Source organism: Lytechinus variegatus, chromosome 10 (genome assembly GCF_018143015.1).
Source record: "Lytechinus variegatus isolate NC3 chromosome 10, Lvar_3.0, whole genome shotgun sequence".
Classification (NCBI taxonomy): Eukaryota; Metazoa; Echinodermata; class Echinoidea; order Temnopleuroida; family Toxopneustidae; genus Lytechinus; species Lytechinus variegatus.
The window spans coordinates 1,328,893-1,353,786 of NC_054749.1; the positions used below are offsets into that span (position 1 = coordinate 1,328,893).

The 24,894-nt window shown below is 34.8% G+C and overlaps 2 protein-coding genes across 2 annotated transcripts in view; one reads left to right on the top strand and one right to left on the bottom strand.

The window, feature by feature from the left end:
- Window positions 1-9,976: 9,976 nt before the first annotated feature.
- LOC121423359 lies at window positions 9,977-13,619 on the bottom strand. Its single transcript, XM_041618714.1, has 2 exons — window positions 13,539-13,619; window positions 9,977-12,095 (listed from the first exon to the last, which is right to left on the bottom strand). Exons 1-2 carry the CDS (start codon window positions 13,566-13,568, stop codon window positions 11,463-11,465), a joined length of 663 nt encoding a protein of 220 aa, XP_041474648.1. The 5' UTR covers window positions 13,569-13,619; the 3' UTR covers window positions 9,977-11,462.
- A 472-nt stretch (window positions 13,620-14,091) lies between these two features.
- The window catches only part of LOC121422867, a 36,011-nt gene continuing 25,208 nt past the window's right edge, over window positions 14,092-24,894 (top strand). The window contains exons 1-8 of the mRNA XM_041618093.1: window positions 14,092-14,289; window positions 17,845-17,875; window positions 18,752-18,868; window positions 19,580-19,697; window positions 20,497-20,562; window positions 21,192-21,257; window positions 23,382-23,523; window positions 24,260-24,299. Of these exons, the coding sequence (XP_041474027.1) occupies window positions 14,103-14,289; window positions 17,845-17,875; window positions 18,752-18,868; window positions 19,580-19,697; window positions 20,497-20,562; window positions 21,192-21,257; window positions 23,382-23,523; window positions 24,260-24,299 (767 nt within the window). The 5' untranslated portion in view covers window positions 14,092-14,102. The remainder of the gene's footprint in view (window positions 14,290-17,844; window positions 17,876-18,751; window positions 18,869-19,579; window positions 19,698-20,496; window positions 20,563-21,191; window positions 21,258-23,381; window positions 23,524-24,259; window positions 24,300-24,894) is intronic.

Sequence of the window (24,894 nt, forward strand, 5' to 3'; positions counted from 1 at the left end):
ACGTGATAAGCTGATAAGCTGGTTCTGGATTTATATATCTCCTGGTCCTTTAGAGGGTTCCAACTCCATCTATGATCTTTAGGTCACATATCTCAGACCAGAGGATTGAGGATGTGACATATAGGAAGCATATGAACTGTTATAGAACATGACATGAACATGAGGACATGAACTTGGATGTCTTCAGTAAAGGACCTTTCTACTTTTGCCATTGTCATATTTTGCAGAGAACCAAAAGTCTGGGTCAAAAGAAAAGTAGAGCCTGAGTAATATACTACATGGGCTTAGATTCTTGCAGTGGAGAACTGATGGAGAATGAAAGATCAAACCCTCATAAACACGTTCCTAAATTGATTGAACGAATGTTAGGTGATACAGAATCGGAACTTAGATCATCATTTGTGAACCTGTGAGTGGATCTTGTGGTCCTACTAGTACCATATTTTCCATTCAAGTTACAGTGAATGTGCTATTGTCAAATGCTGAAAAGTGAGTGGAAAACGCTCTCAAACAGATGTTTTAATATTCTGTATATAAACTTGAACATCATCATTTACATTATCTTGTACCATTCACACTGCAGGGAATTTGATTTATTTAATCATTCACATTGAAAATAAAAAAAATCTGTGAGTGTGAAAAAAGATGTGCAGTGAATTCTACATATGTGTCAAATATTTTCCCCAAGTCAAAGTATATTTTCATACCTGGTGGGTGTTTCATAAAGCTATTCGTAAGATACGAATGACTTTACGCACGACTGGTGATCCTTTCTCATGCCAAGTGATATATATCCCTATATAATTGATTAATGAACCAAGATCATGTTCCAGTCATGCGTAAAGTCATTCGTAACTTTACGAACACGCTTTATGAAACGCCCACCTGAATGTGCAAAGCATGTGTACTTCCCTCTTCAAAGTTGAAATCAATTCAAATCAGAAGAATTCTGTGGACGCATGAGATGTTGATAAGGGCAGACTCACCTAAATTTTTAAATCCTGTGATTAACCATGTAACTTACATACTTACTGTATATTTCAACAAATGTCAACAATTTATACTTCATAATCAAATCCATTGATATAACTGACTAAGCCTGTTAAGGCCGCCGCACACCTTTCGACTGTTAGCGATCCGATTTTGGAACAAATCGCATTTTGCTCATTTTCTGAAAATGTGAATGGAACATATCATTTTATTTGAGGTTAAAATTAATTGAAAGAATACTAATGTAATTATTTTGAAAGATTGCAAGCCTTTATTTTGGAGTAAAGGCCAAATTAGTTTCAAATCGTAGCCAATCGTACGACTGCTATGACGTCATTGCAACTAGATATTAAATTTGCTTTTATTCTAAGAAAGATGAAGGAATACTCACGGATTTGAACAGAGGTAGTCGTACGATGATTTAGAACAGTACACAGTAAGATAATCCATGTCTCAATATTAACATCGAATTCTACTACGTTTTATTCTAAAATCGGATCGCGAACAGTCGTAAGGTGCGCGGTGGCCTTTAGATGTCCTGTCAGATTGTAACAATGGGGTTTATAATCAGTTGTAACTGATACACGCTACTTTCATGGTAAACCCATGAAGAAGGTTATCAGACCTATGTGTACATAATGAATATATATGCCTATTTATTATCAAGAAAAAAAGGACCTTAAAGATTAGCATAGTTGATGATTATGGTACACTGTTTCTTGTCAAATATTAGATTACAACCAGGGGGCCGTTTCATAAAGCTGATCATAAGTTAAGAGCGACTTCAACAACAACTGGTGATCCTTTCTTGTGGTAAATGATATTGACCATTAAATGTTCACTGTTGATTATTTAGAGCATAATAAAGGGTCACCAGTCATTCTTCAAGTAGCTCTTAACTTACAAACAGCTTTATGAAACACCCACCAGACTTACCTAGATAACATATGCAACAAAATAAATAAATACCAAACTATTTTTTTGATATTTTGAAATTTTACAGGTTTGATGTCTAAGCACTGCTTGGTTTTGAGATGTGAAACGTCTATGCATGAAAATATGATTGTTTATAAATGAAACATTGCATGTCATTGTTTTTTAAATTTTATTTGTAGTTTGACTAAAAAATGTGCTTCTGCTCCTTGAATAATGTATTTTTAATTGCATTTTATTTATCTTCCTTTTTATATATTTTGGATCATGGACCAAAGGGACGTGAAATATAATAGAATTATTGATTTTTTATTTTTTTTTGCCAATTTTTTTCCTCTTCCATTTGATAAAGATTGATTTGATCCTCAGGGAATGCATGTTAGGATTGCAAACAAATCATCCATATGCTCAGAAACTGTGTCCACTCTAAGATTTAGACTGGGTTTTTGCTTTGTAGGGCATCAGAATAGCTGCAGAGGAGGTGTTTCATTCATATCAAGACTTTACACATTGACTTCTGATCCTTTCTTGGTTGCTATCATGTTCTCATTTGGTCAATCAGCTATTGAGTGAAAATCAGATTTTTAGAGATGAAATTGTTTTTAAATAGCATATCAATACAAAGTTTTATTTCAGTTAATACTTGGATGTGTCTACCTGTTGTGCTAGTTATATGCCTGTCCCAATATATTAAACCTAAGCTTTTGTGCAAGGCACCCTCATGTGCCGTCTACCTGCCCTTGTCACTGGTACAATACATTAACTAATTGGGCCGCACTTGACCCAGGTGAGGTGAATGGGTACCTGGTAGGATTTATTCCTTGAACGCTATATAAATGGACATATTATTATTATAATTTGATAAGGGTCATACAAATTCAATATTTGTCGAAACGCCAGCTGAGGTAAGAACATGAATAGTCAACTGCCATTTGTAAGGTCATTTGTAACTTCTTGGAGGTGTTTCACAAAGAAGTAAGTGTGACCTAGAGTGACTCTTAGATTCCCAAATAGGTGTAGTACATAATGCATCACTGCATTGATCAGGGCCCCGTCTTACAGAGAGTTGGGATTGATCTGATCAATCGCAACTATGGACGGCCAGCAACGTCAACATATAAAATGCATGTTCTAAAGAATTTCTAGATATGACTGTATATCCATAAATTCATTGATTTTTTAACAATTTGGTGTGTTCTCCTTTGTTTACAAATGACATTTTACAAATTTCCTGTAGAAGAAATCATGATACTGATGGATTTCCATAGAGTTACGAGTGATTGCATCGATTGTAACTCTTTGTAAGACGGGGCCCAGATCATATGCTTGGGACGTGCACTATGATGGCATCTTACATATCATGTGTGTGTAGGCATTTAAGCATGACTCAAATGGGGTGTTGCAAGAAACTTGCAATCAATTGCAAGTCTATTTTTTCCCTAACTCAATCTCGTAGTTAATTGAAAACTAGTGATTGATTGCTCATCTGCTCCTTGAAACAAGAAGTTTAATCCGGACCCCATCTTACAAAGAGTTACGATTGATCCCATCAGTCATAACTCTATGGAAATCCATCAGTGTCATAATTTTTTTTTGTACAGGAAATGTGCACAATGTCCTTTGTAAACAAAAAAGCACAGTGAATTCTCAAGAAAACAATGAATGCATCTTTGATTTTGAATAAACATGCATAACAGATGTTGACGTTGCTGGCCATTCATGGTTGTGATTGATCGGATCAATCGCAACTCTTTGTAAGACAGGGCCCTGATTTGCTACGGCTTACGTTGATCTATCAGTTGTGAAATTGCAACAGAATATTTGCAATTGATCACAAATATTTCCTTGCAACACCCCCTTAGTTACACTCAACTCTTTGTGCCCCCCCCTGATCAGCTGAATGAAAATGTCACCCTGCATGTATTCATGCTGATGTTTGCTTGTAACTTTGTTTTTATATATGAATGGTACAAGTTAACATTGTAATTCAGCTATTATAGAAAAGATTTTTAATTTCTGTTTTTGAGAGAAGAGGAACATGCACTGCAGAGGTATATAACTATTCAGACTTTAGATTAGGTCATTTTGTCACTTTGCACCTCCGGTTTAATGAAGATCTAGTTGAAATCATAGTTTCAAGCATTTTTATTGTGTCTCGAAGCTTTCCTGTTTTAATGTAGATTTGTAGATTTTACTCTTTATTTCTATAAATATCTCAAATGGCTGGTTAACTAGAAGGTGATATTAGTGTACAACTAATATTATGATAGCATATTTCAGATCTGTTGTTGGAAATTCTTGGAAATAAATAAACCTTGAGAGATTAGAATGACTATTTCAAAGAAGTTTAAAAAACTTAAATCAATGCTTCTGTTATTTAAATTACTGGCTAGAAATGTAGTTCTTGATAGATTTACATGGTTTCATAACACATTTGGGTGTTCTGGGAGTATTGTTTATTTCTTAAATAAATTTTCGACTTTCTATGTAGGTTATCTTTCTTTGATTATTAGATTATTATACATGTAAAGTAGACCAATTGTCTACTCAGGACTAAAAACGAAATGATTAATACTTTGAACTTGGGATACAGAGTAATGTCAGCTACAGTTTCTGTCGTTAGCACCAACCATATGTTTCACTCGGGTTCGATTTCAAACTCCATGCACCGAAAGTTCTCGTCACTTTTATTGTGTATTGGGTTATTCAGACCTGAAAAAATTCTGTGTTTCTTTCTGTTACATTGTTCAAATTTGCTTTGGTTGACTTTTCTGATTATTTATGAATCAGTTGTGATGATAAATTAATCTGGATTGATTCATGACAAAAAACTTTTCCAACAGCAAAACCTTGTATCTGAAAACAAGTAAATATTCAAGAATATTTTAAAACCCTATAATACTAACATTATCTCTTATCCGATCCCCTTAAAGTGATTGGTTAACATTGTTTTGACTTTTAAAAAATCTGAGCTAGAAGGTCACACTTGTCACCTGTGTCTGTGATAAGTTACAAAAATGAAGCCCAGAAAAAATTGCGTTCGAAAATAATTATTTAGTGTTTCAAAAATTGAAATATAAAGTGACCTGAAACACCATCTTAATTTCATCCCATACACTTATGGGTACTATTTAGGTGTCTATAAGACGCCTACCGGGTATTTACAAAATCGGGGTTTGCCTTGTAGTTTTTGCTTTTCATTCTCAATAATGGTTTTCAGGGTTTATTAGTTCTAATACATGCACTTGTACACATGTTTCATCTTAGTTTGAGAATTTTTTTAAATCGGCTGCTCACAAAGTTAAACAATACCTTTAATGTGGTATAATGGTTTCATTGTTTGTGACCTAAGAACTATCAGAATATATGAAGTACTATATAGTCAATCATTTATTTTCATTATGCCGCAATAGGATTCAATTTTTACATAACTCTAAGATCATGTTTATAAATTTGTGAATGATATCTGTGATAATCTTCATATTGTGTTATCTCTTGTCGTCATATTTCTTTATGAATTTTGTTAAACATTAATACCTTGAGTTAACTTCCAACCTTTTTGAAATTATAACGAGTATTAATATTTATATACTTTCCAGGTTTCGTTAAGAATGAGTAGTCAGTATGTTATCAATTTATATGCGAGAGAAGATGAATACTATACTTACAGTACAAATGTTGTGCTCTTCCATTCTACTATATGTTATTACCTCTGACAAAAACTAACAAAGATATCTATATCATTCATTTATATCAGAACCTACATGTTTAATTATTTATCGATATTTATAATTTTTGAATTCCAATAAAAATAAAAATTGATTTGATAAAAGAATATCAAACTAATACTAATCTTTCCTCGAAAGAAAACTCAATAGGCCTACTCATCTGCTATATATTTGATCCGTTGTGTTATCTAATGGTTATATTTATTCTATTAAATCCTCACTATTCTTCTAAGACAAGAGTGGGAACAAACACAATCTATTTGTACGTGGGAGATATATATTGAATTTTAAATGAAGTATATGCACATGCGATACATGTGTGTACACTCAGTGCGTTTGCCATTGCAGCAATAACTTCTATTGATGGACTTTTCCTGTGTTACCTTGCTCAATGTTCTACTTAAGTTATTGTGACTTTTTACATCAGGGGAGTGTTTCATCAATATTTTCATCCGACAAGTTGTCAGATCTGACATCTTTCTTTGATGTTGATTGGCTGAGAAGTACTGTTACTATGGTAACTGTCGGATAAAATGGGACTTGTCGGATAAAACGTCCGACAAGTCCTTTCATGAAACGCCCCCCAGATTTATGACTTTCTTTTGCATGTGTAATTGTGTGAGGCATACAAAGTGACAAGGATATATGTTATTTTATCTCTAGAGATGAATATAGTTCAGGTGCTGGTGTTGGTCAGCTCTTTAAAAGCACAATCTTATTTGAATTTGAAATGTTATCATATACTGTGTAAGATTGTTACTCGTTGGGATAAGACATCCCATTTGAACTGCTTTTATTGGTGCATAGTGTTATGCTAAAGATACTCCTCAAGCCATTTGAGACTTAGTATCAAAAGGCATTTCATTTCTAAGATTCTAAATTGCAAGTGTTATGTTATAAAAATTAGCTTGTGTTCCTTCTCTTAGCTTTTGTATTGACAGAATTATGTGAACAGAATACAAGTGTTGTATGATAGTAATATAGATATATATGTATATTGACCTGGAAATTTGTATAACTTAAAAAATATGTATAGAAAGATCTCATGGCAGTGAATAAGAAATCTTTATTGTCAAAATTTATTATAAAAACAAGGAAAGGACTGATTTTTTAATGTGATGTTTACAATGTGGCCGATATGTATAATAATGATAATTTGATATATGAAGGTGAACATGTATTATATTGACGCTTCTCAAAAAGATGAATGTATATAAAGTATGAATATATTTTGTGGCCTTTTGCTTTCCTGTGTACATGTTCATGCTGTTGATATCAAAATGTTCATATGATTGTCCATATGCTTTTTCATCAGATGAGGAGAAAATGACGCAAAATGGAATAAAAAGCAACACCCCAACTTAACTGTTAGTACAGAGCATAATGTTAGGAGTATGTGATTACTGAATTTGCTTTTGAGTTATATTTAGAATGAGAAAGAGGAATAGATAAAATGCATGCGACATCACATCCACGGCCCTAGAGACAGAATGGTACCCTCATTCAGAGGACTAGCAAGATTGCTAGAGGTTACTCACTCTCACTTGATTATGTGTAATTCTGATTGAGTTCAGACTTAAAGGGATGGTCCGGGCTGAAAGTATTTATATCTCAATAAATAGGGTAGAATTCACTGAGCAAAATGCCGAAAATTTCATCAAAATCGGATAACAAATAATAAAGTTATTGAAGTTTAAAGTTTAGCAATATTTTGTGCAAATAGTCGTCATGAATATTCATTCAGGTGGGCTGATGTCACATCCCCACTTGTTCTTTTGCATTTTATTATATGAAATTAGGTTTATTCCAATTTTTTCCTCCAAGAACTAGAAAAATTGGATTGACAACTGATATAGTGCTTTAGATATTTATTGCTGCAACTTATTTCATTATAAGGGAGACATATTATTCACACAAAAAATGAAAAAATTATGATTTTATGAAATAACAAAGACAACGGAAAGTGGAGATAAGACATCAGCCCACCTGATGAATATTCATGACAATTGTTTTCATAAAAAAATTGCTAAACTTTCAACTTCAATAACTTTATTTGTTCAGTGAATTCTACTCTATGTATTAAGATATAAATATTTTCAGCCTGGACCATCCCTTTTAATAGTTCTTTTAAAAAATGGTGCATTTTTGCTGCGTTTTGGGAGATTCAAACCGCAGTAATGGAGACTAGAACTTGCACTTCTACTCCGTCTACGGCATACTTGCATAAATTCTCAAAAGTATGCATGTTTCAGTGTTAACATGGCATTGTGATTGGTTATGCTGCACAAGGTCTATAAAGAATGAGGAAACACATTGTGGGGGAATTGTTACGAAGAGGAGAGGGGAAATGTGAGAAAGAGAAGATAAAGGAAGGAGAGATTGGATTGGGATGAAAAAGAGAGTGAAGTAGAAAGGGGGGAAGGAGAGTAAGGGACCCATATAGAGAGAGCGGTATGGGCCCGGGGTAGGGGGTTGAGTGAAGATGGGGAAGAGTGCAGGGGGGGGGCAGAAGATGATTTCACAAAGGGGACATAATAAGGTGCTGTGGCTCAGTGGATAAGTCTCTGGACTGTGAACCACAAGGTCCGGGGTTCAAATCCCATCACAGCAGTAGCGTCCTTTGGCAAGGCGTTTATCTACATTTGCCACTCTCGACCCAGGTGTAGTAAATGGGTACCCGGTAGGAAGGAATTCCTTTAATGCTTGATACGTCCGATCAGGGTAGCCGTGCTAAAGCCGGGGGAATAGTATGCAGCGCTTAGAAACATTTGTATTAAGCGCTATATAAGAAATTGCATATTATTATTATTAATAAATGTGCTAAACAACATTTCATGAAATGGAGCCAAGGAAAGAAAATATCTTATAATGCTCTACACTAACACAAGAGTGAAGAGTCATGATCAAAACACCTGAACATTTCTCAATGGAAGTTGTAGATGATTCTTTAATTCCATTATCAATTAAATTGAAAATGAATATAACATTTGAATAAAAGTAAATTATTCATATATTGTACAGTAGATAACTTGAGAGTAAAGACTAACCGATTCTTGATAGCATTGTCGCCTGATATTTAAGGCTGAAGGGCAAGACTCCCCCTTGGCAACCCCCCTATTTTTTCCAAGAGATGAAAAGAAGGGGAAATTTGAAGAGATAAGAAACAAAGGAAGAAACATGAGTGAAAATATAGAATAAGAGATAGATCTATATGTAGCTTAGTCATGTAAGTTACACTTACATGATGTACTCTACAATAACCTCCCTACATACATGTATGTATTTTCAACAAATCCATTATAAGAAAATGAATACAGGTAACTCTTTTTGAAAAGTATCTGGGTGATTTTTCTGCTTTTCAGATTAGATATTTTGATTTCTTCATAATCACAAACTTGAATTGATTGAATATAAAGCATTTGAATAGTTTTTACCCTACCTTATATTCTGCTTATTTGGCGCAGCTTTCTAATTTCTGCATTCAGATTATGCGTAACAACTTTCCCTGACATAGAAATTTAGGCCCAATAAGAGCTAAAGAAATCATAAAAGTCTAGTGAAGAGTTGTAGGTTTCTATCCATTTGAGCACTGAATAGTTTTCAGTGCCATTTTTTTCTGCAAATTGAAAAAAAGAATCGAATCTGAAAAGCAGAAAAATATTTTTGTGTCAAACCAATAAATCACAATGCTCCTAATACAAATTATATTTCCCATATTGAATATATTGCACACATTCAATAACTTCACACAAAACCTCTCATTCATGCAGGTCTTAATAAGTATTTGGAAAAAGGTTAGTCATTGTAAAACATGCTAAAAATTTTGCATACATTCGTAATTCCGAAACTTCGGATATTCCGAAGGTTCGTTAGTCCAAAAACGAAATGATTAGCGAACCTTATTTCCTTTTTGGATCAGCAAACCTTATTTCGTTTTCAGATTAACGAGCCTTCGGATCATCAAACCTTATCTTGCTTTCGGATTATCGAACATGCGGAATAACAAGCCTTTGGAATAACGCCACAAATGTTCGGATTAACGAACCCTTTTATGTTTTCGATTAACGAACATCAAGGTATAGGCAATTTACGTGTTTTGGAATTACGAACCTTCGGAATTACGAAGTGTAACCAAAAATTTAAGGTACCTATCTTTCATATTGATATGTGAATATTTTAATGAACAGCTGTAGGCCTGTACGGCATGAAAATGACAAGAAAGGCATCTACATATTATCAAACAAAGAATGATGAAATATTTGAGTGTCATCACTCACTTCCAGTAACGGTATGATGAATCCTGGTAACGATATTCTTGTTTCTACCAGCAAATACAAATAAATCAATAAATAAACAGAAGCAAGCAGCACAAAAAGTCAGTTATAAAGCACTCTGAGAAGTATAAATGTAGTTTGTACATTACAATAAATGAAATAGTAATTCAGTCTCTCTACAAACTATACTTACGGGACAATATAAAGCCTGTCTTTAGTAAAGGATCAATAAGGTGGATTATATTTGAGTATCATCCAAAAGTCCAGTCTTGAAAATTGATATTTTTTAACTGCCTATTCTCTGTGAACATTTAAATTCTCAAATGAAACATATTTAGTGCCCTCTATTGGCGATATCTATTATTTTCCTAAATTAAAAACAGGCTCTTTAGACATTTATCTTACAAGTTTATAGATAATATATCAAGAAGCTATGAACAAATATTATATCCTGAAATTTTCTGCCCAGTCCATGCTTTGGAATCGGTTTGATATCAAATGGAAAAACCATGCAGATATTTTAACTTGATCGGGCACAAGATCGAAATAATTTTCACGTAAAATTGTGAAATTTATACTTTAAAATCATATTGATTTCATATCCGCCACATCATAACTATTTTTAGGGCATACACATTTATATAATCTACATGTAGTAATGAACTGAAAAGTGATTTTTTGGGATTCACCATTTAAGTTAAATACAGGCTTTAAGTCTAAGTTCAAGTTTATACATTGAAATGCGTCCTATTTAGGCTATTATATTATGTTGTGCTTCTTGCTTTAAAAAAAGCTGAAAGTATTGGTTTTCCAGATAAGGGCCTTACATACTGAATAAGCTTTGTGCAATAGAAACTTTACAATTAAGACAATAAAAAATTGGATTTGAATTTCCGATAAACTGTAATAAAATAACAAGCATTAAGATCTTTTGATTCTCTGTTTAAAAACTTATACATTTGATTTCTATACAAAAAGTTTGAAGATGAGAAAGTGTTTAGAGGGGGAAAGAGTAAATTTCATGACAGCTTTTCCCTGAAGTGGCTAAAATAATTGATAGAAAGTACATGTAGAGATCATACCAGAGGAAACAGTAAAACTTTGTTAATCAAGAAGAAAATGAAGATAAAACAATAAGTTCTATGTAAGAATACATAGATATGGAATAGTCTGATTGCTTTACATGTATGTCATTGTCCAAAGGCAAAGTGTACACTGTTTTGATCTACCTGTAATTTAATTGATATAGATTAATGCTGGAAAAATGAGGTGATAACATATGACTACAGAAGCCATGCTCCTCGCCAGCCATCTTGAAGAGGAAGAATTTTTTTATAGATCTATATAAATAGGGGCATATTGCAAGCTTGCATTCAGAATCTTGCCTACATTTACTGTAAATACATGTATCCTTAGAAATATAAACATTGCACCATACAGTTTACTACTTTCCTAGCACTACATCCTGACTTCTGGATCCTGACGAGTATCATCTTAGAAGTAGCGTGTACTATTCCATGTCTAGTTGGGGTCGAGACTACTTTTTGATGCCCAGTTCCATCCTGACGAACATCTTGACATTGTAATCTTCAATCGAATCCACAATTTCTTTTAATCTTTCTTGATGATCTGGATAGTAGTCTTTGACCTCTTCGGCATACTTGATCCAGACACAGTTCACGCAACCGCTTTCACAGCACGTCTCGGGATCTGGGGCTACCGGTGGCTCCTTTCTTCCAGATTTATCATCATGAAGTGTTTTCTCTGACGTGTCATTTGTTGAGTTCTTCCCCTTGATACTATCATCCTGTGTACTACTTGACATTGAACTTTTACTGACCCGAGAGGTATCTGACGTTGATCTTGTCGAATAAGCACCATCTACAGACTTTGTTGTGTTTCCCTGATTTTCAATTAACGACGGTGATTCAACACTTCTATTCTGTGTTGCAAGTGTGTGTCCGTTATCTCTAATATTCATACCACTTCTCTCTTTATGTTTGCCTTCTTTAATTTCTTGCTGTGTTATTCCATTTAAGTCATTGTTGGAAGCATCATGATGACACTGATGAAATTGAGGGTGGTAGGGACTTCTGCCTGTTAAGACAATTGATCCAAACTGTTTCCATCTCAAACACCTATGATGATGAAGAACCAAACCGTACATAGCCTGGAGTAGAACAATGAAAAAATTAGAATATCAAATCAATATCAAGAATATCAAAATTGCAACTCGGTGTTATGAACAAAGAGTTCATGATGTACAACTACAACAATTTGACAGATATGAAGTAATATCATAAATTATGTTTGTTATATGTATATCAAGTTATGAAAATAAAAAAATAATTGAAAAAAAAATCATAAATTACAGTAAACAAAGATCCAGCTACACTAAAGATTTCCATTTTTTTCTCATATTTTTGGTGTCAGCTCTCCACTATCTAATCAATCAATCAACTGAATTTCAGGTGCATTAAGCATCAATTGGTAACAAAATAGCTCTATTTGGGCTTTGATTTTGATGTTGTTCTAAGTCTCAATCAGACTTTGTCTAAGTTGTTTACAGGTAGTACTCGACCACAAAAGTGGTAGGTATGTGTCAGGGGGGTACTCGACCACAAAAATGGTAGGTATGTGTCGGGGGGGGGGGGGTACTCCACCACAAAAGTGGTAGGTATGTGCCGCGGAAGAAACAAAAAAACGGGGGCTTTAGAACGGGCTTCGGAACTACAAATGTTTGTGAAAACGGGGGTCCTTGGAGCGGGTCCCCTGTGTGTGAGTGGGTATGCATCGCTATGGAATAGGCATATGCGCATTATATGATTATAAATAATTATTATAATTATTATATTTATAATCACGCATTAAATTCTAGTAATTGTTAAATAATAATTTTTATCTATAAATTGTTCTTCAAAACGGCATTTTGAAACATCGCTAATTGAATGTACGTCATAACGAAGTGGTTCACAGGTCAGACCTATTGTATTTGCTTTGTTGACAAACGGATCAAGGGATCTACACAAGAAATCGGTCTGGTAAGAAACCTTAAAATTTTCACTTTTTTACCAACCAATTTTTGGAACCTTCATACGCATTAGGCGTTTGAAGGTTCAAATATCAATAAAATTCACCCGTACAAAACCGATTACACCATCAACATGAATTTCCTAGGGAAATCAATCCGAGTGTCTAGGTCTCACTTCTGCGTCTATGGGAAGTGTCAAGACTCCATGATGAAGTATACCCAGTTGTTGTGTGTCCGGACGATCAATTTTAGAAAGTCATTTGGAAAAAATTACAAGCGAAGTTTCATCAATTTTTAGTACAAAATGTTGGGAAATATTTTAAAGAACAATATAGAAGATGATTACAAGTAGTGTACTAAATTCATATTTTTTAGTGTAATCCAAATACAAAAAAGAAGGCTTCAAAAAGATAAAGTGTCCGGACACCCTACCATGCCGACCCCCCACTCACACAACATGCGAGGTTAGAAATCCTATATGTCAAAATATTTAATAAACATGATCATGGACTGGAGTCCTCAACCTCAAGGCTAGTGTTATCTAGAACGAGGCATCAGTCTCCATCTACATGATATATTTACCTGCCGTGAAAAGGCAATAATTATATCCATGTTTCCTCTGACTCTGTATTCTGACCTTCTTGAACTGAATAATGAAGACTTGATCTTATCATCTTGTTTTGTAGTCTAAGTTACTCTAACTCTATTTGGCAAGCAAAGACAGGTCGTGCATATTTAAAATAGTAGGCCTATTTTCATGGGCATGGGCTGGCCACATTATACCGGCACTGCATAAATCTTGATCTCGTCGTTTTTATTAGTACTAGTCTCAGCTCGGCGATGTAGGATAGTGTAGGTCGTTGAACCGGTCACAACGTTTGCGAATGGAAAAAAGACTGAATTGTTGTTTTACTGAATGTTCGACATTATTGTGATTCCGGGATTCCCCTGGCTTGTTCGAATTGTGTTTTTATTTGTTTATTAATAACACAATAAAAAATAAAAAAACTCTTCGTTAACATTGAAAAAAATTTATTTTATTTTCTTATTTATATTAATGAAACAAAATATCCTAAAAAATGATATACAAATGATTTTAGAATCTAAGTCACGAATTTACAATTTGGATGCTAGTGACAAAACAACATGGCAGCGCCCATTGATCAAAAGACTTTGACTCATGGCTCACGATTATTTTATACCTTTCCAAAGGAAAATAACCAAAGTGTGGAAACTTTGCATCGGAAAAATGAAAATTTATTTCTGACGTATATGAGAGATAATGTTATTGGGCATGATTCAACATTCTCAGGGCCTTTTGGACCCCGAAAAGGTAACTCGTGTCGCGAGCTGCTAGCTGCTCAGTCATTGACGCCCCGCCCGGCACGCCAGCGCTAGCGCCGTCTGTCATGCCGGCCGGCAAGCGCGGCGCCACTGCGTCCGCGACACAACTCACTCATTCAATGAACAAGGTTATGATATAACCTTGTTCTCAGTTATATCTCCATGTGTGGCAAAATAAGGGTGCCAATCATGGCAATGTTTGGCTTATTTTTTCTTTTTCTTTGGGGCAAATGCTTGATTTTTTTACACTGACAGTTTCCATAGACCTGTTATTCATACAACTTGGCTCTTATTTGAATTTGATTCTTTATATCATTTTTTCTTAAAGGGGAATCCAACCCAAATAAAAACTTGATTTTATAAGGAAAAGAAAAATCAGACAAGTTGATAGCTGAAGGTTTGAACAATATTGGACAAACAACAAGAAAGTTAAGAATTTTTTAAAGTTGTAAATATTGGTAATCACTATACCCATGGAGACATCAAATTGGCCACATATGGGATGTCATAGTGATGTAAGGCAAGGACTACTCTTCCATGTACTCCAATACATATTATGGCTAAATTGTCATTTTTCCCAAAAGTTTTATTTCAAATTATATTTTTCTTTAATGAGGACATAAAACAATATACTATCTGGGTTATATTTAGATTACAGCCCCAGGGGAATGGGTACTTAGGAGAAAACCACAAATCCCTGATAATAAAGTACATGGCCTATGGGAAAGTTGTCCTTGCCCCTTGTCATAATTTACTTACCCAGTTGCCAATTTGAAATCTACATAGTATTAGTGATCTCAGTTTTAAAACAGCAATAACTTTCTTATTGCTTGTCCGATTTCTTTCAAACTTTCACCATTCTGTTTAATTTATTTTTCTCCTTCCCAACACACCATTTTATGGCCAAGGCTGAATTCCCCTTTAATTAAAAATAGAGATCAAAAAATGAAAATTTTCTTGCCATATTACTTTCCACCAATACTAGAGGGCGTACACAAAAATATGCCCAAAATTCAAGTTTTTGAGCGCTCTGGTGAATACAAAAATTATTCCTACATTACTAATGATAAATAAATTAAAACTATATGGAAATTAGTAATTTTGGCCACAAAAGTGATATTTTAAGGATTTTTTAAAGTATGTGCTCAATACAGCATTGGCATGCCATAGTCCTACCTGTAGATTCTCCACAGGCCAGATGGTACATTGACAATCTGATGAGAAAATTTACAAAGTTGGTTTTTAGATTTAAAGGGGTGGTCCGGGCTGGAAATATTTATATCTTAATATGTAGAGTAGAATTCAACATGTTCAATGAGCGAAATGCTGAAAATTTCATCAAAATCGTATAACAAAGTTTAGCAATAGTTTGTGGAAACTAGACCAAAAGCTTCAGTCTCTGTATGAATGGGGATTATAGTAAAATGTCAGAAATTGTTGAATAAATTCCTAGACATGCTAGAAATGATGGTTATTCCTGTCTAGTGAAAACGGTCATCATGAATATTCATTGGGCTGATGATGTCACATCTCCCCTTTCCGTTTTTTATTTTATATTACATAAAATTGTAAGTTTTTCATTATTTCATACTTGTGTGAATAATATGTTTCCCTTTATGAAATAAGTTGCAGCTTCTTCTTGATTTCATCCAGTCTGGAGAACTGTACACAGTGTACAAATACAGGTAGTTAGTTTGAAGTTATACGTGTACATGCAAGTAGTGGAGGTAAACGTAAGGTAGGTACAAAGTGCAGACACAGGGACCAAAGATACAAGGTCAAGGGTTTAGAACCTCTAGTCGTTTGTGATGTATTTCAGTCAAGAATCGGAAAGTGAAATAATGAAAATGCAATAAATACCTAATGCACTAGGAATCAGTTGTCAATCCAATTTTTCTAGTTCTTTGAGGAAAAGATTTGAATAAACCTAATTTCATATACGGTAATAAAATAAATAAAAAAGAACAAGTGGAGATGTGACATTATCAGCCCACCTAATGTCTGATGTCTGTTTTCACAAGCTATTGCTAAACTTAAAATTCAATAACTTTGTTATTTGTTATCCGATTTTGATGAAATTTTCGGCATTTTGCTCAGTGAGTTCTACTCTATTCATTCATCTAGATCTATGTTTGATACTTTTAGCCTGGACCACCCCTTTAAACCATCTGTTGGAGTGTTGAATCCAATAGAATATGCAGATTCATTTAGTAGATGCGCTGGTCATCATGCCATGGTCCGAAATCAAATTTGAAATAGGCAAAAATTAGGATTGTCCCAGACCTAGCCTGGAGGCCCCTGGAGCAGTGCCCAGTCTACAATACGTAAACTTTAATACTCCCAAGGGATGATGGAGCCTGGAATTGCTTCCCATACATCTACACACACTGCCAAAAAACATGAAACTTTTGCCCCCGAGATTTCTGCTTTCCTTCTAAAAGATCTAGCCCTAAATCATAGGCCTACATGGGGTACAACTTCATTTCTGACGTTTCTACAACATTTATTTCATTTTTTAACAAGAATTCATTAAAAATGCGAGAAAAATGTTATGAAAAGATGGACAAGAACTTGCCACTGTTTATGTTGCCATCTTGATTTCATTGTCTTTCGCTTGGCGACGGCATGCAAACCGTTAATGTTAGGTGTATTTTAATCCACATTTCCATCCACATTTTAATCCACACACTTCGGCCCGCTTTGCGGGCCGGAGTCCACCGTGCATTTACCATAGAAGGCATAGTCATGACTAGGGTAGATTGTGGTCTCAATAACTTGGAAAGAAAATTGTGAAAACAGAAATTATGCACTTATTACGATTATATGGATGAAGGTCTATCACGTGGCATTATCCTGACATTGAGGCACGGACTGGAACCTAAAAAAAAACCGGAAAAGTTCTCTCCTACTACAGTACTACCCCAGTCTCGATCGGCCATTTTGTAATGAATTTTGAAAGAATTAGGAGAGGTATCGCGACAGAACTTTTTGTTTTTTTGAGGTTCCAGTCTGTGCCTCGATGTCGGGATACTGCCATAACGATAGACCTTCATCCATATAATCGTGGTAAGTGCATATTTTCTGTTTTCACAATTTTATTTCCAAAGTGGTGTTGGAACCAGCCACCCACAAAATTCTGGCTTATGACCTTTTTTTTCGCTTGTGAATTTTGTTTCTTGGTTCCCTCCCTCAACCATCCCCCCACAAAATTCTGGCTTATGACCTTTTTTTTTTTCTTGTCAAAAATTTTGTTGGTCCCCTCCTAAAATTTTTGGCTTCCGCCGCCAATGGATGTTAAAGGGAAAGTTGAAGCACTTTTCTATTTGAAAGGAAGGAAGAAATATTACAAAACTGTTTTATTAATAATTGTAACATCCATCACAGATTTTTCAGCTCAGTGGGCCTACATGTACATGTATATTGTAACTCTAACTCTGAGGTCTAGATATAAATGTTTTGTCGTTTTAAAGCCTCTTCATCATTTTTATCAAACTTAAAATTTTCTTTCTATAGCAGTTTCACATATATATTTTTCTTTCTTCAGTTACCTACAGCGATTACACAGCATCAGGAAAGTAAGTAGTTAAATAAGTAGTTCAACAATTAAGGTTCAATAAAGTAGATTACATGTATATCTGATCTTCCAAAAGTATAGGGATTATTGGGTTGTACTGTACCGAGCGAGTTGGGGCATGTCATAATTGCTCCAACTTTCTCCTTATTACAAACCTGAGTTGAGTTCATTTGCTGCCTTTAACTTACATGGTCGTGCAGCCCTTATTATTTTTATGATATCCTTTAGTTTTCTGTATTCATGTGACTTCATTCAATCTCAGTTTATGAGTTACTACCAGTAGTAGTAGCCATATTGTACGACACAAGTTCAAGTCAATGTTTAATTGCTAATGCTATTCAGTCTGTTTTGTGAAGTATGGTATTCAGTCTGAGATCATATATTTCGTAGAATCATAAACCAGTACCAAATGTAAAACATGTTGCAGAGCTGCCAACCAGTGCTGATTTTCAGTATTTAGTACTGAAAAATGAGAAGAATACTGATGGTTTCGTGCAAAATACTGATTTCTTATGTTTCAGTCTTATGTGTTGTGCTATGGTATGTCTTTGAATATACTGATTTCCTCACCAAAATACTGATTTTCAGCATTTAAAATAATGTTGGCAAAATTTTATCACTCTACTACCACATATATGTCTCATTTTTAAGTATATTTCCTTCAATGTGGGGACATGTCCAGTCTAGGTCAATACTCTATCTCAAATAAAGAGGATCTATTTAAGTGCTGATACCTAAATTGATATACGTCCAGTACTAGAATTACATATGATATCAGTACACTATTAAAACTTATACATGAATGCATTAGAATTGAAATGCCTGTGTAAAACCATACCATCACATGAACACTTATGTTTCTTTCTTTTTATACTAGGTCATTAGGATTCATAGAGGATTACATCAGGGCTAATGTTTTACCGACCTATGGTAATACCCATACTACCACCTCTGTTACATCTCTTCAGTCAACTCTCTTCAGGCACGAAGCAAGGTACAGTACATTCAAGATTGCAGGGTGCTACATAAGCACTTGCCCGAATGCCTGGGGCAAGTAAAAGTTAGAATCGGGCAAGTGCTTTGAAGTAAAGACCAAAACTACTTGCCCGAATTGGGCAAGCAAAATTCTCACAGTACTAGAATGACCAAAAATAGGGTCAATATGATATGATATTGACCATAATTCATAGTCATGGTAGGCAAAATAAAATCTCTTTGGAAAAAGAAATGCAATAACAAGGTCTATCAGTGCATGTCAAAAGAGAGAAAAGGGTCATTGGTTTAAATAACCGCAAAACTTTCCTTTGAAGAGATAAAACTTAATTTTTCAAGGATTTTTTTCGGGCAAGTGAAATAGATTTTTGGGCAAGTATATTCCAACCATTTAATAATTTACTTGAGTTTCATAACATTTCTTCAATATAGAGAATTATACTGTATACATAATAACACTGATTGCTGGCTTGATTCGTAACCATACTGCTTAGATGGGAATACATGATGATGTACCTGTGATGACACATATAAGACTTATTTTATAGAATCTTTTATCTTAAATTCTTGAATTTAATTTTTGTAATCAACTCATTATGGTACTTGCTTTTTTTGATTGTCAGTGTTTTGGGATGGTCATGACTGTCATGTTAAAACTGTTTTTCTGTTATTTTTTATTCTAACTTTCAGTGCATTTCCTTTTCTTTGTCAGAGATATCGTGCGGAATGCGGTGAATGCGAGTGAACATGATGCAGTCATCTTTACTGGGACTGGATGTACAGCTGCCATTCATAAACTTGTCAATGCACTCCATCTAACTGACCCTCCTGTACGTAGGTATAGTGCCACTAGGATGATGATGGTGGTGTTTGTTGGTGCTGTGCTGGTTGTAGTGATGGTGGTGGTTGTAGTTGTGGTGGTTGTGGTGGTGATGGTGGTGATGATAGAGGGGGTTGTGGTGGTGATTATGGTGGTAAAAATGGTGGTGGTTGTGGTTTTGAGGGTGGTGGAGGCGGTTTTGGTAGTAGTGGTTATGGTGCTGCAGAGCTACCAAGTCTCACGCATTATGCGTGAGACTCAAGCATTTTGGACTCTTGTTCATCCCCTCGAATCTCTGTCTCACGCAACTATCACAGCCTATCCCCATATACATTGTACACAATGTCTGTGATCTCACTCAGATTCACAGAAAATCTCACGCATAGCTGGTCTTTGAACTTAGCATCTCTGGTGCTGGTACAGGAATAGTAGTAGTCCAGATTGGACCTTGGCATTTGGAAGTGCCCTTTCCAAAGCTAACATAGAGGGCACATGACTGCCACTCTCTAATCAGCACCAATCCACTCATCTTTTGAGGGGGAAGATGAGTGGATTGGCGCTGATTAGAGAGTGGCAGTCATTTGGGTAAGAGAACTTCCAAACACCATTTCGATAAATCAAAAAATTTAATTGTTCACTTTTAAAATCTTTTTTTTTCTTTTATTACCACTATTTATGATCAAGAGTTTTGAAGTTCATCTGAGAGTATGTAAATATTTAACAATTTTTGTAACCGTGATCTGTTATTTGTCACAAAATTTTGTGCTAACTATCTAATTTTTTTTCTTTTTAACTGACTATATATTAAGGTGGTGTTTGTGGGACCTTATGAGCATCATTCAAACCTGTTACCATGGCGAGAGACAGGAGCAGAGGTAAGCATGTTTCTGTTATAATTCTTATAAACATTCTCTACTTTCTGCATAGTGTGAATACACTGTCCCCCATATGTTTATCCATGTGAGCTTTTGTTCCAATTGAATCATTTGTTTCTGAGATATCACTACACTGTAATATAAATATTTGATCTGTATTTACATGTAGGTCTATAAACAGTTATAAGTTTTTGTACATGGGTTACTGTAAGATTTACAGCTACAATGCATTAAAGTCTCCGGACTTTAAAACAGAGGGTCATGGGTTCAAATCCCAGCCATGGCGTTAATTTCCTTCAGCAAGGAATTGATCCACAGTGTGCTGCACTCGACCCAGGTGAGGTAAATGCGTACCGGCAGGAAGTAATTCCTAAAAAAGCTGTGTGCACCGAATAGGTGGCCTACATTGTAGCTTACCCGGGTAATAATAGCAGGGCCCGCTGGGAGAACAGTTTTCGGAACTGAAGTGGCTACCCTGGGTAAATATACCATTTATTATTATGATTATAAAGGTTCAAAAAGTAATTCTTATTGTACATATTTACTAAGAGGTATATTTCAGACATGCATGTAGATTTGATGTTAGTGTTGTTTATAAGTTTGATGTGTAATCTCTCTGTTGTATTCAGATCATAAGGATACCTGAAGATGCTGATGGTCTAGCTGATACAAGAATCCTTGATTCACTATTACAGGTGAGAATAAATATCTCTAGGAATCAAACTAATATTAATCCAAATATATATAGCATATAGCTAACAGATAAAAATGAGTTCGTACAGACTCCAATGAAATGACCACCAAAGTGTTTGTGTAAATAAAAAACATGTTCCAAAAGATTCTGGAAGAAATTGTGTAATTGCTGAGAAATTAGCAAATAAGCACAGGATTCGGGTCAAGCGTCGGGCCGACGTTCAGAGCAATTAATGCCCTGTCCCAAGTGCGCTTATCTGTGTTGGTGATCTTCAGTGTGAACATTTTTCAGCGTAGATTTCAAGATTTCACAAAGTTCAGTTTATGCAACTGTACCAGATCTAGATCCTCGATGATATACTAACAATTCAGCCTGGTTTTACAGACTTTCTCATGAAATCAGTGTTTTCTGCAACTACTGGCATTTCTCTTTTACATTCATGTTCTCTGAAATGACATTCTTTCCCAGGGCTCCCAGCCCATCAGGAAAATCAGGGAAAATTATTTTATTTTTTCCATTCAGGGAAAAATCAGGGAATTGGATTTTGAAAAATGCCTCTGTTTCCGGAGATAAGATGTGGAGGATCATTTCATTTATTTCATTTTCAACAAAATATAAATCAAGTAAATACAATCATAACAAGTCAACATCATAACAAATATACCAATGTCATAAAATCAACTTGAGAAAGACATGTTATAAGAAAGTTACATACAAAATAATCATGTGTAAAGGATTTGTGATTTATAATTTGTGAAAATGGAGGATCCCACTAAAAAGCTAAGCTTTTTTATTTTGGGCTCCTCAAAATATGACAAACGAGAAATAAATTTTATATATACAAATCAAAATAGAAACCATGATTGCCAACAGGAGACATCATTAAAAGAAAATATCAAATAACCAAAATATACGAAAATTACGCAAAAAACTCAGGAATGAGAAACTATAGAAAGAAAAGCGGATGAATGAGAGAGGGAGAGGGGAAAGGGGGGTGGATGGGGAATGAATGTGAGAACTGCATATGAACTATCATGATAATGATGATTGACTTTTAAGCCACATTACATGATCTATACACAACAAAAAAAGTAAGTCCCCCCTTAAACAAACATCAATAATATCCGAACCAATATATAATATATTTTTACATGAGCGTGTAGGTAATTTTTGGCCCCTTCAATACAATGTGCTTACTCAACGATATCAAAATTGTGTGTGGAGTGGCTAAATGATGGATAGTAAAACAGTATAACACCATAAAATTCATCGAAAAACAACTTTTGTCCAACTTTGTATTTGCACAATCTGAAACACGACTCTTGTGACTTTCAAAAATTGTCATTTTTAATTCAATCTTCGATTACTCATACATGACTCATCCGATCACTCTCATATTTCTCCAGGAGTTGCTTAATAGGTGTTGAAAACTACCTACGAAATATCATATCTCAAAACAATTCCGTTCAAGATTTAGGGGGGGACTTACTTTTTTTGTTGTGTATATTTGTGATCCGATTTTGGGAAAATGTGTAATTGCATGTAATGTAAACAATCAAACCTATAAAATCTTTAATGATCAAAGTTACAAATGGTGGTGTGGATACTCAATGTAAATTTTATCTATTGCGAGCCTCCCTGTAGGAATTCAATTCCAAAGCATAGTGATGCCACAGCAATTTGCTATTGGCTACAGTTGGAAGCCTTTATGGACTGACCACAAGACTTAGAAGACCCTGACCACAAGACATACAATACCACAAGACTCCGACCACATGACTTACAAGACCACAAGACTTACAAGACTCTGACCACAAGACTTACAGGACTCTGACCACAAGACTTACAAGACCACATGACTTACAAGACTCTGACCACAAGACTTACAGGACTCTGACCACAAGACTTACATGACTCTGACCACAAGACTTACAGTAAAGCATAATTATGATTTTTTGTATTTGTAGCATTATTTTGAACTTCAAATAAGATGATTTTACTTGTTTGAAATTTTAAAATGGAAAGTTGTGAGAACAATCAAATATCAGATTTTATTACAGTGTAGGACAGGCTTAATGCATTCTTCATGTTCATAATAAGATGGGTCGTATTGGTATTCTTTCAGACGTGGAGGAGCACAGGACGTCAGCTTATAGGTTGCTTCTCAGCAGCATCCAATGTAACTGGTATCCTAGTTGATACAGTTGCCATAACAACCATCCTCCATCGACACGATGCCCTTGCCTTTTGGGACTATGCTACTGCTGGTTAGTGTATTGTTTGATTTGATGATGCTATCTCTTTCAAGATAGTGCTTTTGTATAAATTTGCTTGATCTTGAAAACAGTATGAACAAGATGTAGGCTTCAACAGACCAATGTTGTAATATGTTAGAATTTAAATGCTTTAATAGGTGTGTGTTGTAAAGTGCTTGAAGACGAATGCTCAATCTTTCAAAAGTAATTGTCTTGCTTGCATATGTTGTTAGGCTCAGCAATCTATGATGATTTCCAGCCTCTTAACAACCAATTTTTATTTCATTTCATGAGATGTAATCTTAACGGGTGATTGTATTCGTTAGTTTCAAATGTAGTTTGGATAAATTGAGAAACTTGTCTATGAATAGTTGTTCACATGCAATAAGCTGATGCATTACTATTCAGATATTTTCTGCATACTTTTTAAACCAAAGGTTGAACTTCACAACTTGTAAGCTTGCCTGAAGCATACCTAATATAGCAGCATGATATAAGCATTCTGCAATCCAAGTAATGTAGTTAATTTGTAAGTAACAACTTGATGGAAAACTCTATCATTATTTTCCAGGAAGGGAGCATGTATTAATTACAAGAGCTACTTGGATAATAATTCATCCATGTTGTTTATAAACATTTTACATTTAAACTCTGGAAAAAATGAACTGTTTGCCATGCAGAATATCCAGTGATTCCTTCCTTTTGAATTTACCTATCTTTTATTCAATCTTTTGATTGCATTATTCAGGACCATATGTGGAAATAGACATGAATCCTGTTGTTGCAGGGTAAGTTTTGATTAAAAAACAAACAAACTGATATGTTTGAATTTTACTACGGAATGAGAGAATATTATTGAATTATTCACTGTGACTGCAGAACTTCCCTGATTGTCATGGGGATTTCCTTAAAATTGTATTTTTTTTGCAAAAATCAAAGTTTATGATGGTATAAATATTCCACCATTGATTACTTCCAACAGATTGTGTGTAATGTAGATGATCTTTCAGAAAAGCAAAGGGGGAACCATTAAATCACGATGGTATAGAGAATAATATACAATTAGTGAATAGGCACGAGTGCGATGGTGCGAGATTCGCATGAGATGAAAGAAAGATGCTCTATTCAATGAGGCGTTAGCCAAGTTGAATAGAGCGTTTCTTTCTTTACTGAATGTGAAATCTCGCACCATTGCACGGAATCTAGCGAAAATATGAAAAACAAGAGTTTTTCCCTGCAGCAATCTGTGAAAAGGGAGCAAAAATATTGAAAGCAAAATCCCACAAGCCAGGCCCACAAATGCATGATCTTGGACAGCATTGCGCATTTAGCCAGCGGGCTATACGTGCATTGTCACCTTATTTAATACTGAGCGCAATTAAT